At 62.1% G+C, this 16,630-nt stretch overlaps 1 protein-coding gene and 1 long non-coding RNA gene across 8 annotated transcripts in view; one reads left to right on the top strand and one right to left on the bottom strand.

Annotated features, from left to right (window-relative positions):
* Positions 1-10,368, top strand: part of LRRC27 (leucine rich repeat containing 27) — a 35,462-nt gene extending 25,094 nt beyond the window's left edge. For 5 of the 7 annotated variants that reach the window (XM_025467704.3, XM_025467699.3, XM_025467700.3 and 2 more), the window contains 3 exons: positions 2,538-2,656; positions 4,161-4,290; positions 9,738-10,368. In XM_025467704.3, the coding sequence (XP_025323489.3) occupies positions 2,538-2,656; positions 4,161-4,290; positions 9,738-9,884 (396 nt within the window). In that variant the 3' untranslated portion in view covers positions 9,885-10,368. Of the gene's footprint in view, positions 1-2,537; positions 2,657-4,160; positions 4,291-7,120; positions 7,741-9,737 lie in introns of those variants that run through there. The other 2 variants (XM_025467702.3, XR_003144341.3) reach the window with 2 other exon arrangements.
* Positions 10,369-13,638: 3,270 nt separating this feature from the next.
* Positions 13,639-16,070, bottom strand: LOC112672527 (uncharacterized). The gene is made up of 2 exons (XR_003144342.3): positions 14,735-16,070; positions 13,639-14,674 (listed from the first exon to the last, which is right to left on the bottom strand). It is a non-coding gene; the product is annotated as an uncharacterized LOC112672527 (long non-coding RNA).
* Positions 16,071-16,630: the final 560 nt, after the last annotated feature.

A 16,630-nucleotide genomic window follows, 5' to 3' on the forward strand; every position in this document is an offset into this window, starting at 1 on the left:
AGCATTTGTTTAACCTGGGGTGACACACAGATTCATAAATAGGAAATACAGAAGTTCTGGAACTAAAAATAGAAAATTTTAACTTCATAAAACTGAAATTTCGGGGATCCCTCAGTGGCTCAGTGGTTTGGTACCTGCCTTTGGCCCAGGGCGTGCTCCTGGAGACCCGAGATCGAGTCCCGCATCGGGCTCCCTGCATGGAGCCTGCTTCTCCCTCTGCCTGTGTCTCTGCCTCTCTCTCTCTCTGTGCCTCTCATGAATAAATAAATAAAATCTTTAAAAATTAAAAAAAAATAAAAGTCAAATTTCTAAATGGCCTAAAATACCGTGGAGTCAAAAGATAGAGGAAAATATTTGTGACGTGTTTGTGACAGAAGGTTACTATCTGTGAAGAACGACCACAGACTTTTTAAAATTAAGGTAAGTGATGGAAAAGTGGGCCCGGGGTAGGCGGGCAGCGCCCGGAAGGGGAACCCCGATGGCAGCTGGCAGGACAGAGGCTCGGCCTTCTCGGAGCTGCCGGGAGACGCGGTGAGCCAGGTGCCCCGCGGGGCCGCGCGCAGCCGGACGGGCTGTGGGGACGGCGCTGCTGCAGCCTGGGGAAGTAGCTCATTAAGTCAAAGCTGCGATTCCTTTGAGCTTTGGTGACCCAGGCTTTGATCCCGGCAACCGTCGCAGGCACCCGCGGAGACCAACATGTGCCAGTGAAAACCAGCCCCGTGTCCTCCGGGAAAGGGCTGCAGGCTCTGTCCCCAGCCCTCCCGCTAAGGGGTGGGGACAGGACGGACGCACCAGCTCCTCAACCCCCCGGGTCCTCGCTCTCTGCAGAGGCTGGGTATCTGCCACGTCTTCCTCCTCCGTGTTTTGTACGGACGGTAAGATGTGGTGGGTGCTTCTTTCCAAATAATATACGTCTAGACTAAATACACATTAGGTTGCACGTCTGACTGTAAAAAGCACCTACTGGATTTACATCTGTTCGTCTCTTGCTGTTGGAATGACGTCTAGGGGACGTGAAAGTGGGCCAGCGCCCGCCCTCGGCTCCGAGAGGCCCTCCCCGCCCCAGCAGTTAAGCGTGTTCTAAGGGTCAGGCAGGTGGTGGCCAGACAGCCCCGGTCCGGCCCCGTAATCCACTTAGGTGGCGCATGAGACCTCGCCCCCAGTGCAGGTAAGCACCGCGGTAATCCCAGCGACACAGCGGCTGGAGCCCCGGGGGGAGAGGAGCAGCACCCGCCTCACCCTCCCCTCCCCAAGGAGTCCACCCTGCCCTCCGCACCCCTGCACCTCCCCTCTACCCGGCTTTCTCACACCCCAAGGGGCGTGCCTCCTCACGGGCAGGCACACAGCCACGTGCACAGAAGCACAAACACATAGATGCACACACAGCACTGGGTGCACGCCCACAGGTGGGGGCACAGGTGCATATAGGTAGGTACTGGTCCACCCACACAGGTGCGCACAGGTGCAGGCACACAGGTGTGTACACAGTGTGCACGTACACGCACACACAGGTCTAGAGACCCCTGGGTAAGGAGAGATCGGTGGTTCTCCAGCTTCGTCCCCGGGAGCCAGGGGAATGTTTGCGATCTCCCACTGGGGCAGGGCCGCACCTAAAGAGACATATTTGAAAAGTTCCCCTGGCGAGGGAACATGTGATGGGTGGGAGCCAAGGTCTGGAGGCAAGAGCTGCTGAGGATGGCAGGGGAGGCCGCGCTCCACCCAGACTCCCCGGTGAGGCCCCAGAGGGAGGAGGGAAAGGAAGGCTCCAGGCGGGGGTGAGGGCTGCCGCCCTGAAGGGGAGGCGCAGGTCCAGGTGACCAGAAATCCTAGCGCCCCGCGCACCGGCCCTCAGAAATCACGCGCGTTCTAGCATTTATCGTGCTGTTCACACAGGCGCCGTATGACGCTGCGATGTCCAAGTTTTAAGGAATTTGTTTTCAAAAATGAGTTGAATGGCCTGTGAGTCCTTACCGGGAGCTTCCAGGCCACATCGCCCTTTATCCCCTCTTCCTCCACCTCTGCGGTGCCCGCTCCCCACGTGAACTCAGGGCCGCTGGGGAAGGTCCAGCAAGTGTTTCGGAGCCCAGGGCCTCCTGTCCGCCCGCGGCTCCCGGCGTGGCGGGCTCTCACTTGGAATCAGTGAGCTTCCTCAGAAAAAGCCAACCCTGAAGTACTTCTCTTGGGTTTTCAGCATTTATTCGGGTGCGTTTGTGACGTCGTTGATCTAAGAGCCGCGAGCTGATGGTACCGGCTTTCCAGCTGCGCTTGCCGGTTAGCTTGGACCTCAGCGGTGTGAAATAGAGTTGCGTCCTCGGGAGAGACCTGGGCCATCGAGCGTGTTTTCTGTGTCTGTGCGGACAACTTCGGGCGGGGGTCACCTTCCGGGCCGCCCAGCGTCTCTGCGCCCCGCACCTCCGGGCCCTGCGCCGTGCCCTCCCCCGGCCCGTGTCCAGCCGCCAGGGGATCTCCTCCGGTGCTTGGCTTGTGTGGATGGCAGCGTTCCCTTGGATTCCTGAAAATGTCGCGTTTTCTCCCAGGTGGCCTCCAAGGCTCCCTTCGCCACGGATTTGATTGATAATGAGACTACGCCAGCGAACCCATCTGGAAAAATGAGGCCAAGCAAAGAGAGGGCCTCGCACGCAAGCAAAGACGTGAGGTTGGTGCCTGGGGTCTGCTTCCGCCCTGCTGGGGCTGAGCGCGCTGTCCTGCAGGTGTGCCCACGGCCCCCGTGCTCCACCCCCCGCCCCCACGGCAGGCTCCGGGTACAGGGGGGAGGGCTGCGGGGGGCCTGGCACTCCTGCAGCTGCCTCAGCCCTGGCGCTGACCTATGGCCCCGCCCCGGGAATGCCCGCTGAGCCCCTCATCCGTCCCCAGCTGCTGTGCGGCCGCTGTCTGCGTGATGACCCACCTGAACTGAGTCTGCGTGTGTGCACATGTGTGTCTGTGTGTGTGTGCGTGCACGCATTTTGCCAAGAAAGCACTCATTTTTTGACTCACTTCACAAGACACTGGGTGCGGTGATCCTGCTGCTCCGCGCCCTGCACACCCCCAGGCGTGCTGGGACCCTGCTGGGAGGCCCTGGGGCTCCAGCACCGTCCCTGTGTCCCTCCTGCCTTCCAGCTGCTCCCTCCTGACCTGCACCAGCCCCACTTTGGGCGCTGGAAGCCCGAGTGGACGCAGGCTGCGGGTGTGGGCAGGAGACTCAGGCTCCCAGGAGGACCAGCCTGGCCCGCATGTCCTGGCAGTGCCCACCGCTGTGTGCCCCCTCTCCACAGTTGGAGAGGCCTGGAGGAAGGCCATCACGGCGTGACATGTGGGCAGCCAAGGGGTGTTCTTTTCTGGGGAGTCATTCCTCATTCGTGCCCAGAACACTTGGGGCCGTCCTGCAGGTCCACGCACCGGATCAGCCCCCAGCCACGTGCAACAGCATGCCCGTGTCCCCTCAGCTCCTGAGCACCGGCCAGACTGCCCCGTGGGCAGGGCTCCACCCGGAAGCAGGGTCAGAGCTGCTGACCCTCGGGGTCCGTGGGGGCAGGACCCTGCCTTCAGCCATTATGCTGAAAAGTGAAGGAGGCCAACACAGAGCCCGCTGCTCGGGGCAGGGGCGGGGGCTGAGGTCTCCAGGGAGGCCGGCGGGAGCCCGTCATGTTCCAGGACAGACACAGCCCGGACTCCACGGCCACCCTGCACAGCGGGGCACAGAAGGCTGTGCCGTGCTGAGCGCCCTTGCATTTAAGAGCAAAGACCATACAGAGCCCTGATGTTGGCAGAGCAAGTACGTCTGCTCCTGGTTTAGCACGTCCTGCTTAAGGACTTACTACACGTGTGCGTCTCCTGTGAACACAAACACCTCCCCTGCGTGTGGCTCTCCGTGCGTTGTCCTGAGTGAGGCATTTCCTACCTGGGTCTACAGTTGAAAACATAGTGTGTGTTCTCGCAGCTTCTGAACGCCGGGGCCTGAGTTGCTGCCCGGAGGGGGGCAGGTGGCCTCACCGCCACCGTGACGTCACCACATCGGTCACCACGTCGTGACAACCCCTGAGCCCCAGGACTAGAGTGTGACTCGGGGAAAAGGGACAATTTTCTCCCCTGTTGGAGTAAGAGTTGCTGAGACGCGACCCGACATGTAAAACTTTTTCCTTCACCGTTCGTGTCCTCAGTGCCTTCCGAGAGGAGCATCTAGAAGAAACCGTAACACAGCACATTCAGAAACTGCACGAACACAGAAAAAAGTTCCAGGGGCTGGATCCACTCGAGGAAGTTAGACAGGCTACGCAGGATTTAGAGATTGTAAGTATTTGTCGGCTGCGTGTAAAAGTAAATGGTTCTGGTAAAAATCCAAGGGGACTTGCCATGCCTTTCCGCAGCGCACGTTCTCTCAAATCACAGGGAGCGCTTACTGTGCCTCACGGTGAGGGCCGTGCCCAGGATCGCCATCAGTCGGGGGCGAGAAAGAGTTTTTGTGGCGCACGAGCCCACAGATGCATTGTGTCCCCGACGGGACGCCAGCAGCAGCCACTGCTTGGTCAGTGGAGACGGAGGGGACATGTCTGTGGGGTCCTCGCCGATGCTTCCTGCCCAGCAGAGCCTGGCGGGGCCGTGAGAGGGCCTGCGGTTGGCGAGGCAGGGAGGCAGAGAGGCTGGCCTCCTCACGCTCAGCTGCTGGCAGCGCGCGTCCATCCGCAGGCCCTGAGGCCCCTGCCGCGCGTGTAGGAGTGGTCGGGGTCATGAGAGTGATGCCGTGGACAGGCAGGCAGCTCCCCACCCAGGCGGGTCCTCCCGGGCGACAGAGCTTGTGCAGTCTGTGCCCTCACTGCTCACAGGTGCAGGACAACGTGCCTGTTCTCCCCGGACCCCCGCCGTTCAGGCCTGCGACCCCCGATGTGGTGCCTCAGCCCCAGCGCTGCCCTCAGGGCCGTCCCCACAGCCCACCAGACAGCTCCGTTGTCACCTCTCTGGGGCCCCGGGGCAGGATGGGGGAGGGGGAGTGCAGGCCGAGGGCCTGGGCCTGTCGTGGGGACCCCACCCCTTCAGACTCTTCCCTCTTCTCAGAACCTTTTCCTTCGCAGCCCAGAGAATGGTACCTGCCGTAGGTGAGTTTTATTCTCTTCAAATCTGTTGTTTATAGTCGTAACCTCCTCCTTAAACACCCCAAACCCTACCTCTAGGGCTTCTAAACATTTGTGTCTCAAGCTGCAGATTGTGGAGTTTTGAAAAGTCGATTTGGTGTTATGAACAGCCCTGTGCTTACAAGTTGATAATCTACACGAAGCAGACCAGTTCCCCGCAAGACGCCAACTGCCAAAGCTCACACAAGAAGGAATCGACGGGTGGCTCAGTGGTTGAGCGTCTGCCTTTGGCCAGGGCATGACCCCGGGGTCCTGGGATGGAGTCCCGCATCGGGCTCCCTGCAGGGAGCCTGCTTCTCCCTCTGCCTGTGTCTCTGCCTCTCTCTGTGTCTCTCATGAATAAATAAAATCTTAAGAAGAAGAAGAAGAAGAAATAGACGATCTGAATGTGCTGATATCTGTTAAAGAAATTGAATCAATAATAATTTTCCAGTGGGTTCACTGGTGAATTCTATCAAACAGTTAAGGAAGAAATTATACCCACTCTTCATAATCTCTTCTAGAAAACACAGGCAGAGGGAAGATAACTGAGTTTGTTCTGTGAAGCCAGCATTACCCTAATACCAGAACAAAAGTGTCACATGAGAGGAGAACTACAGACCAGCATCTGTCCTGAACAATGATGCAAAAATCCTCAAGAAAATATGTGCTAATCCAACTTAATAACGTACAAAAAGAATTATATACCAGGATCAAGTGGAATTTATCCCAGGTGTGCAAGGCTGATTCAACACTTGAAGATCAGTTTATGTAATGCACCGTCACATCATGGCTAAGGAAGAAAACTAACAGATCATATTAGTGGATACAGAAAGCATTTCATCTGACAAAATCCGACACCTATTTGTGATAACAGCTTTTAGCAAACTAGGAATAGAACTTCCTCAACTTGATAAGAACATGTAAAAAAAAAAAAATCAGCTACATTGAACATCAAACTTCATGGTAGTGAAACTACCATGAATCTACATTTGCCCTGAAGGAACGAGGCAGGGATGTCCCTTCTGAACATTTCTCTCCAGCATCATTCTGGAAGTCCCAGCTTTTTCCCAACAAGATAAGAAAGGGATAAGATATACAGATTAGGAAGGAAGAGCTAAAACTATCTGTTTTCAGATGATGGAATTGTCTATGTAGAAAATCCCAAAGAACCGACCAAAAAGCTCCTGGAACTAATAAGTTATTATGGTAAGTTTCTGGGATCCAAGGTTAATCTATTAAAGCCCACTTCTTACTCTACCATCAGCAAACAAGTGAGATTTGAAATTAAGAACATCATTTACATTAGCACCAAAAAAAAAAAAAAAATGGTGCTGGGTACAAATGTAACACAATACATACAAGATTTATAAGAGAAAAACCAAGCTGTGACGAGCGAAATCAAACAAGACCTAAATGCATGGCGAGGAATCCCATGTTCATGGATAGGAAGACGTCCGTCCTTTCCAGTTTGGTCTAGGGAGTCAGCACGATCCCCATCCCAATCCCAGCAAGTTGTTCTGTGGGTGTGGACAGCCTGATGTCAACGTTTAGACGGGGAGGAGGCACAGGCCCAGAGTCACCCACAAATACTGAGGAAGAAGAACAAGGTTGGACGCCAGGCACTGCCCGACCTAGACTCTGTGGAGCTGCGGCATCCAGACGGTGTGGTGTTGGTGACAAAGTAGACCAACGTCCATGGATCAGAGCAGCAGGCCACGTAAATACAGTCGACGGATGTTGGACAGAGGAGCAAGACGCTCTCTTAGGCAGGTGGTGCTGGAGCAGCTGGACGTCCACTTGCAAAATAATGAATATAGAGCCAGAACTCAGGCCTCCACAAAAGTCAATTCAAAATATATCGCAGACCTAAATGTGGAACTGTAAAACTTCTAGAAAATAGAAAGTGTAGATGACCTGGGGTTGGGGGGGGAGTGTTTACATAGAACATCAGAGGTGCGACAGAAAAAATTGATAACTTCATTAAAATCTTAAAATTTTTTCTGTGGAAGGTGCTGTCGAAAGATTAAGACAAGCCAGAGATGAGGAGAAAATATTTGCAGAAGACACATCTGATAAAGGACTGTTATCTATCCAAAATATAGAAAGAAAACAACCCAGTTAAAAAGTGAGCCACGGATCTGAACAGACACGTCCCCAGACGTGTAGATGCTGAGTATAGGAGAAGGTGCTCGATACTCTATGTCGTTGAAGAATTGCAAACCAGAACAGGGGTCCCGCTGCCCGTGTATGAGAATGGCTGTCGGCCTCATCACAGACGCTGGCTGGGACGCGGGGCAACAGAACTCTCATTCGTTGCTGGCGGGGATGCAGAATGGTGCGGGCCCTTTGGGAGACCGTTCGGTGATTTACCCGAAAATTGAGATCATCTTACCTTGAGATTCAGCAGTTGTGCTCGTCGGCACTTACCTGAAGGAGTTGAACACATGTCCACGCAAAGTCCTGCTCACGGTTGTTCATGGCAGCCTCACTCAGTTACCAAACTCACGGAAACCGGGATGGCCCTCGGTGGGTGAGTGGGTAAGCCGCCTGTGTGGATCCTATGGGATGTGGATTGGTACCGAAAAGGAATGAGCTGCCGTGCCCTGAAAAGATCTGGGGGAGGGACGCCTTGGGGGGCTCAGGGGCTTAGTGTCTGCCTTCAGCCCAGGGTGTGATCTCGGGGTCCTGGGATCGAGTCCCACGTCAGGCTCCCTGCAGGGAGCCTGCTTCTCCCTCTGCCTGTGTCTCTGCCTCTCTCTCTGTGTCTCTCATGAATAAATAAAATCTTAAAAGAAAAAAAAAAAAAAGAGGGATCCCTGGGTGGCTCAGTGGTTGAGTGCCTGCCTTCGGCCCAGGGTGTGATCCCAGTTTGGGGATCGAGTCCCTCATCGAGCTCCCCATGTGGAGCCTGCTTCTCCCTCTGCCTGTGTCTCTGCCTCTCTCTCTCTCTCTGTCTCTTATGAATGAATAAATAAAATCTTAAAAAAGAAAGAGGAAGGAAGGAAGGAAGGAAGGAAGGAAGGAAGGAAGGAAGGAAGGAAGGAAGGAAGGAAGGAAGGAAGACAAGACCTGGGGGAACCGCATCTGCTAAGTGAGAGCCAGTCAGAGAAGGTGACACCTGGATAATATTTTGGAAAAAGCAAAACTGTGCAGACGTCCAGGGACGAGTGGCTGCCGGCGCTGGGGGGGGAGGGGGATGCTCAGGGCAGCGACGCCGCGCGACGGCTTAGTGATGGGCGCCTGTCACTGCACGTTTGTCTAAAGCACTAGAACGCACAACACAAGAGCGAGCCCTGATGTGAGGACTGCCGACCCTGGGTGATGACGGGTCCGTGTCAGTTCACGGATTGTGACAAATGTCCCAGCAGGCGGGGGATGAAGACGGCTCCTCAGGAGTAAAGCCGCCTGGCTCTCTAATGTCTAATTTGAAACTGAAACCCGAGATCCCTGGGCCGGAGTAGGGCACACAGGAAGGGCCGGGAGAGCAGGATGGGGGCACAGGCTCCTCACTGGGGCAGGTGCCCAGCGTGGGAGGAGGTCTGGGCCCGATGGCCACGATGGCCGGGATCGCCAGGCCCGGGGCCAGCGGAGGACGGAGGCACAGGCAGGGACTCTGAGGAAGCGACGGCGCAAGGCTTTCCTCCCAAACAAGGCAGCGGAGCGGGAGAGAGGAGCACGTCCTAGAAAAGAGGAAGCTGACCCAGAAGGGTGCCCCGGAGCCACCAGGCCGAACACTGTTCCTACTGGAGAAAGATGTCACGGTGGCCACTTGTCGGAGCAGCAGGTACATCTGCCAGGAGCAGCCCACCCCTGGGACCGTGCTGCGAACCTGCTTTCCGTGTGATGTCCTGAGTGGGTTCCCTGTCTGGCCGACTCGACGGCCGCCGGCAGGTGCTGGTGAGCCACGGGTGGTATCGCTGCCGTTTCGGGGAGTCAGTGGTCACATGTGCATCTGGGGGGTGCGGCCTTGGCGCCCCTGCCTCCGCGCCGGCCCAGGGTCGGCTGTGATCTGCACCGGGTCACAGGGCCGTTCCTGGAGCCCACAGCTGTGATGGATCCGTAGGAGGGGCCCTGGTGCCTGGGCTGGGGGGTGCCGGGTCACCCCCAGGGACATACAACTGAGGAACACGGGGGAGCACGAAGGACGAGTCCCATCTGGGGGGTGGGCGGCCCCAGCACTGCAGGGGCAAGTGCCCGCCGGCTGCACTGTCCCTCTGAGGGCCGCGGGGCCCCTGCACCGCTCTCAGGGACCCCGGGTCCTGTTACTAGGTCTGGGGGTGAGGGTGCAGGGGCGGCCCAGCCCTCCCGGGCCAGGTGTGAGTCTCGGGTGGGATCGTGGGCAGGCTGCTGCCGACGCCGGCCGTGTGAGTGAGGAGCCTTCTTCCCTCCATCACCTGGCGTCTGCGTGGCTGTAGGCGGAGGTCACGGTGGGGCCAGGGTGGGGACTCCCGAGCGGAGCAGCCCGGGCCCACCTGGAGAGGCCGCTGTCCTGTGGGGACGCGGGGCACAGTCAGCTGGGCCCCTGCCCGGCGGCCCTGCCGTGAGTAGGCCAGGGGGACGGGTGCTGCTCCCTGGGCACCGTCCGGCGGTCTGGCTGACTTTGACCCCCTCCCGTTCTCCCCAAAGGCCAGAAAACTCCAGGAGCAAGTGAGGAAGCTGAGGCTGGGGCCCACCTGGACTAGGAGCCAGCAGTTCACAGCTCCCGCCGGACGCCCGCCACCGCACCCACCTGCGCCGCGGCCTTGGGACATATTGTTTAACATGAAACACTAAGAGTCTGAGAAAGCGGACAGATGCTCGGGGCGAGCGCCGCTTGTGCCGAGCGAAGATCCTCGGGGCCGAGCTCGTGTGCCGCCCAGGTGCCCCCTCCCCGCGTGTCCCGGGGGCGGGTGCCGACGCCACCCCTGGGCCCACCTTCCCAGCCTCATCTGTGCGGCCTCACAGAGGCTGGACCGCGTTTAAGCTGGATTAAAGGAGAGAGTACCGTGGACGCCCCCCGTGCCCCGTGTGTGCCGCTCGGCTGGCCGCGTGTCTGGGGGTCTCCCCCACCCCTGCCGCCCGGGTCTTTGCCCACCAGGGAGGGGCACTGCCCCGGGGCGCTGCCTGAGCCCTCACCCCCACCCTGCACTGCCAGTCCCGGCCTCAGCCCTGCAGCCTGCACGCCTCCGCCCCCACAGGCGGGTCACACCCTGCCCGCCTCACTCTGCAGGACCCGCTGATTGCGAGTTAAATAAATTCACGGCCTTCACCTTGAAAATGCCCTTGATTGGACTTGGCAGCTCCTTGGCCTCTGGGGAGCAGGGGGCAGAGCTAGACCAGGCCCGCCGGGGGTCCGGTGACCCCCCAGACGCTGGTGTGCTGTCCCAGTGCCGCTGCCCTGACCTCTGAGCCGGGGTCACCCCCCACACACACACAAATGCCTCCACAGCCTGGTGCCTGCTTGATTCCAGGAGGCGGGTGGTCTGGCCTGGATGGCGGGAGCCTGGGGCAGGGCCACCCTCCCCAGGACGCCCCCCTGCTTCCCCTCCTCCGCTTGCCAGCGCTGGCTTTCCGGGGCTTCTCCCAAGAGCAGGCTGTTGGAAATGACACTCCTCTGCCACGATGTGCTTCCTTCATTTCTTTTAAAAAAAGATTTTATTTATCTGAGAGAGAGAGCGTGTGTGTGCAGGGGGAGGAGAGGGAGAGGCAGACTCCCCGCTGAGCAGGGACGGACTGGGCCCCACCCCGGGGGGGACCGTGACGTGGGGTTCCCTCACTTCCTGTGAGCTGCGCACACAGGGCGGACCTGAGCCCGTCCTGGCCTGGCCCTGCTCCCGCTGGCCTTGTGGCTGCTTCCGGGTAGACGCCGAGTGCCTGGGTGGGGACGCCCTCCTGGCCCCTGCGCAGCCCTCCTGCCCCCGTGCTGCTGGGTCGCGTCTCCTCCCTTAGTTCCTGAATGAGCACCACCAGGTTCTCCCTTTAATGCCCCCCCGCCCTGGGGAGGGCCGGGGATCTCTGGGGGGCAGTGACTGTGCTAGGAGGTGGGATGGGGGGCCGTGGCCAGGTGTCCCCACCCAGGACCTGCTCCCCTGCCCAGCCCCCGACCCTCCGCGCCCTGGTGCCACGACTCAGGGTTTCCTGCAGGTGGCGCCATGGGTTGTTGGTGACCCTGCCCTGGGCCCTCCTGCCGCACACACCCAGGGACGCCAGGGCCCGGGGAAGGGCCACCCCATAGGCTGGCGTCTGGGGCATCTGTCCACCACCTGGACCAGGCACCTGCGTCCTGCTGGGGAAGCCCTGGCTCACACCTCACACCCTTGGATTCCTGGGGGGCCTGAGCCAGAGGTGCCGGTCAGCCGGGAGCTCCTGCCGCGTGGATCCTCCACTAGCCGCCAGCTAGCCCAGGGGACGCCCAGAAGTGACCCACAGCGTGGCGGGGTGGCCAGGGCTCAGGCCCCAGGAACTGTGGGCAGAGGTGACTGTGTCCTCGGGGAGCCAGAGGCTCCTGGGAATCGGAGCTCAGGGGGAAAACACCCTCACCTCCCAGCACCAAAGCATAAGCCTCCATGTCCACCTGGGGGGGACGGAGCAGGTCGGACCCTGCAGGTGGACAGCTGCTGCACCTCATCTCCGTGCTCCCCCATCCCCGTGCTCCCAGTGGGGCCTCCATCTCCTTGTTCCCCCATCCTCGTGCTCCCAGTGGGCCCTTGTGCTCCCCCATCACCGTGCTCCCACTGGAATCCTGTCCGTGTGCACCCCCATCACCGTGCTCCCAGTGGGGGCCTCCATCTTCGTGCTCCCACATCCTCGTGCCCCCAGTGGCCCCCCGTCCCTGTGCACCCCCATCATCATGCTCCCAGTGGGCCTCCATCCCTGACACTCCCATCACCATGCTCCCATTGGGCCCCTCATCACCATGCCCCCCCATCCCCATGTTCCCAGTGGGGGCCTCCATCTCTGTGCTCCCCTATCTCCATGCTCCCCCATCCCTGTGCTCCCCCATCCCCATGCTCCCAGTGACCCCTGTCCCTGGCACCCCCATATCCCCATGCTCCCCCATCCCTGTGCTCCCAGTGGGGGCCTCCATCTCCTTGCTCCCCCATCCCCGTGCTCCCCCATCCCTGTGCTCCCCCATCTCCGTGCTCCCAGTGGCCCCCGTCCCTGGCACCCCTGTCCCCATGCTCCCAGTGGGGGCCTCCGTCTCCTTGCTCCCCCATCCCTGTGTTGCTACACGGGGCAGCTGAAGGACCGTGTGCGCCTGAGGCATGGGGTGGGCACTATGGGAGAGACCTGACCCCTCGCCCGAGGGCCTCCCCGGCCTCCACAGCGAGGTGTGGTGTGTGCCCAGGAATGCCCTTCCCTGGACTCGGCCTGGGGAGCAGCACAGGCCTCTGCCTGCGATACAGCCGCCTGCCCTCTGGGCGCGGGTGAGGGGGTGGCTGTCGTGGGCGCGGGTCCGGGGCCCTGGGGTCCTGGGGGCCCAGAGGGGGAGGTGAGACGGCCTCCTCTAGGCCTCCGTGAAAACATCCTCTGGGAGCGCCGAGGGGTTGTTCCCCCGATAACCGCCAGGTTGGGCCACTTAGGACAAGTTCAACCGTGAGATGCGACGTTTTAGCAAATAGCAGCCGCACTTTCTGGTGTGAGGTTTGCTCAGAACCACAAACAGCAGGTGCCTAATGAGGTTAACGAGGTGTCCGGGGAACGAAAACCCAGGAGGCCGCCTGGGGCCTCAGGCGAGTTTAGTTTCTCTGGGCTTCTCGCAGCCCATGTCATCGGTCATCGGTGAGGGGATGCGGCTCTGCCACAGGACCCGGCAGGGGCGCGGCCGTCGGGACACCCCCGGGAGGCACCTGGCACGACTCCGCTCACCCTCCTCACCCTCCTCCTCCTGCTGCGCCTCCGGAACGTCCAGCCACGTGTTTAAACGTCAGAGTCCGGGTGCCGGTGGCTTCGGGGGGCTGAGCCACCCCCAGAGGTGACCCCGCTCTGCTCCCTCCGTGGGCACAGTCCCACCGGCGGGCCCCCGGGGCAGCGGCCCAGCTCTTCTTCCCTCTGCCCGCCACCCCCACGCGTGGGCCAGCCACCGTCTGGGGGACTTGGCTTTTGTGCGCCTCCCACCCTCCGGGCTGCTTTGAGCAGGGCCAGGCGGGCTCCGGGCAGCGGAGGCTACTCCGGGCCTCGCTCGTGCACAGCCCCGCGGGGACACTGCCGGCCTCCCCCCTATGCCAGAGGGTGGCCGCTGCCCAGGCCGCCGCTGGCCAAGCGGTTTGAATCAGCATTGCCGGGGTGGGGGGTGGGGGGGCCCTCTTCTGGAGAAATCTCTGCAACCCCCAGGGCCAGCAGCGGGCCCATAGAATGAGGGCCTGGGCAGGTGCCGAGGACCCGGGAGGCCTTCGGAGGGGAGCAAATGAGGGCCTGGCCGGCCACCGGTTATTTCCCGGCGATCCCACAGCAGCTGGGACGCTCTGTGTTCATTTTCCTTTTCGTGGAGAACACGCTCGTCGTAAGTAGGAAACAGCCAGCTCGGTCGGAAAAAGAGGCTCACAGATCAAGGGTTTTGCAATGAACGTAATGATTTTAGGAAAAGCTTGCCGGCCCTAAAAGTGTCCTTGCTGTGGTCCCCGCACCTGCAGGACCTCTCGGATCCGGGCCCGGCGGGGACTCAGGGCGGTCACTGAGGGCCTCGCCTCCCTGCTCACAGGGGCTGCCCCTGCCCCTCCGCCAAGGACGTAGGAGGGCACAGGTCGTGGGGAGAGCGGGGTGAGGGCAGCTCTGCAGGAGGCACCGGGGTGGGGCTAACCAGCAGGCGGGCGACCTGCCTGGATTTGCTGCTCCGGCGCAGCCCTGACCAGCACCCGAGTTCCAGCCAGTGGGGACGGTGGTGGTGATGAGACGCTGGCGGTGACAGAGGGGACGGGAGGCGACAGTGGATGGTGGTGGTGGCAGAGGGGGTGATGTGGTGACAGGAGGACAGCGATGCGACGACTTTTCCTGAGTCCTCACCGGAGGCCAGTGCTGTACTAAGTACTCCCTGTATTCAGCCATCGACTGTCCCCCAGGAGGCTGTGTGTGGTGCTGCAGTTATTCCCACTTTACAGACGGGGACACCGAGGCCCCGGGGAGGTAGGTGGCCTTCTCAGGCTCTCCAGGTAGGCCTCTGGCAACCCTGCCCGTGTCTGTCCCCTGAACTGCTCTGCGGCACTTCCCGTGGAGTCCCTGCCAGGCCCCTGACATGCTTCCCCGTGAGACGTGACCGTCCTCCCCGTAATCCGTGGGGCAAGGATGGGCTCCAGATGTGACCCTGCAGCAGTCGGATGTAGCACAGTGTGGAAGTCTCAGGGCCCTGGGGACGCCGTGTGGGCCGTACGCCGGTGCTGGCGCAGGGCCCCGGGGGCTCCCTTCGGCCCGAGCACCCCACTCTACCCCGGGCCTAGGATGGCTGCTAGCACGTGGGGGCCAATGACCTTGACGTCCCCACCCCCTCCCAGGCCCCAATTCTCAGGGGCTCATCTTGTCTGCTGCCTTCCAGTGGCTGCCTGGCCCGAGACATGCAGTCGGGTGACTGGTCCCAGCACCAGGGCCCCCTGCCCCCTCACACCTGCAAGGCAGTGGGAGCAGGCCCAGGTGGGGGGGCAGGGGGTCACCTGCTGCCAGGGGGGCCAGCAAACTCAGGTGGCCCCGAGAAAGGACAATTACAGAGAATAGTGTGGGCAGGGCTTGGAGGGCTGTCCTGTGTGTTACGGGGCCCAGAGCAGGGACGCCGGTGCTGGGGCTGGTGGTGGGCATGGGGTCAGCAGGGACTGGGGGCAGATCCTGGAGGACACAGGTTAGCCCCCCACCTGGAGCACCCCTGCCCCCCTCCCACAAGCTCGTGGTCACTCAGAGCAGCCCAGTGAAGGTGCTGGATGGTCTCCCGTCCCCCTTCACGCCACTACCCTGCCATCTGGTGCCCCGGGCAGGCCAGGCCAAGGGCTGGGCGCTGGGTAGGCCCGGCGGAGGCCGTAGTGCCCGTGGCAGAAAGCAGATGCTTCAGGGACAAAGTCCACAGACCGGGGGAGGTGGCTCTGGCCCGTCTTCCCATAGCAGCGGCCACTGCACAGCTCCTCTGGGGCCCCACTAAGCCCCGCTGCCTGGGGCCCTGCTCTCTAGAACCTGCCACGGGGGTCTCGCTCATCAGCATGTGTAGGGTGGGCCCTGGTCAGGAAGGAGTCAGCGCCCCTTCCTAAGCATATCTGCATTTTAATTGGAGACTGTGGTGGGGAAGCCCCGGGTGGGGAGCCCGGGAGTTGGCTGGGCTGGGAGGGATGCTCTGGGGAGGGGCCAGGGCAGGGGGAGCCAAGACCGTCACTCTTTAAATTGCAAATCAGAGTCCCTCTGCAGATTCCGGTGTCCTGCCTTGGGTTTCTGACGGGGGCAGAGCACACAGCCCGTGGGGTCTCCTCTTCACACCTGTTCTCGACTCAGTGGTGCGGGGGTGGGGGGTCTGCACACCCTCTGCGCCCTCTGTGGGCCCCTCCCTGCCCCAGCAAACGCTCGCTGGCTGTCCCTTCGGCCCGGAGTGGCCCCAGGAGCCCTGTACCTCACCACATTACCGGGTGCCCGGCACAGGGCCCCCTTCTGAGCGCCCCAGCACCCGGCACTGCTGCCCTGCCCGAGCCGCCGTGGGCCCCTTCCGCCCTGGGTGGTGCTGCTCCCTCGCGCAGCCCCTCCGTGCACACGCGGGCCCGGGGCACACGCGGACGCGCTCAGGCCTGTCCCGTGCCCAGCGGCCCCGGAGTGACTCGAGCCCCGGCAACCTGGTCCACGGAGTTGGCGCCGGCGCCCGAGGGATCTGGGCTCGCCTGGCACCTGTGCGGAGCAGGCAGGCGGCCTGGCATCGCTGCCCCGAGGTCAGCCCTAGCGGCTCTGGGGCGGGGAGGCTCCGTGCGCGGGGCCGGGGTCGGGGCCGGGGCCGGGGCCTGCTGGAGGTGCCTGGGCCGGGCCGAGGGGCGCTGTGCGCTGGACCCACCCGCGCCGCAGCTCGCGGGGCTCCCGGGGCCCCCGGAGCCTGGGTCCTCCGCCCGGAAGGCTGGGGGCTCCCCGCGCCCCGCGCCCCGCGGCCGCCGCCAGAGGGCCCGACGAGCGGCGCCACCGCGGCCCGAGCGTCCCCAGCGGCGCCAGGGGTGGCGGCGGGGCCGGGCCGGGCGGGGCGGGCGGGGCGCGGGGCGGGGCCTGGCGGCGTCCGGGTCGTCAGGACAACCCCGCGGCCCGCGCAGCTCCCGAGCCCCGCCGGGCGCCCTCGCGGGGCCGTGGGTCGGGGCGGGGGCGGGGGCGGGGGCGGGGGCGGGGACGCGGCCTCTGCGCGGGGGGCGCCGGGCGGCCGGGCCGGGGCGGAGGGGTCGCGGCCGCAGCCCCCGCGCCGTGGCAGCGCCGAGTCGCCGAGTGGCGGGGCCGTGGGCGCGGGGGGGCGCGGGGGGGCGCGGGGGGGCGCTGGCCCGGGGCGGGGCGGGGCGGGGCGGGCGGGGGTCCCGGGAGCGCCCGGCCCTGCCCCGGCTCCGCGC

Source organism: Canis lupus, chromosome 28 (genome assembly GCF_003254725.2).
Source record: "Canis lupus dingo isolate Sandy chromosome 28, ASM325472v2, whole genome shotgun sequence".
Taxonomy (NCBI): Eukaryota; Metazoa; Chordata; class Mammalia; order Carnivora; family Canidae; genus Canis; species Canis lupus.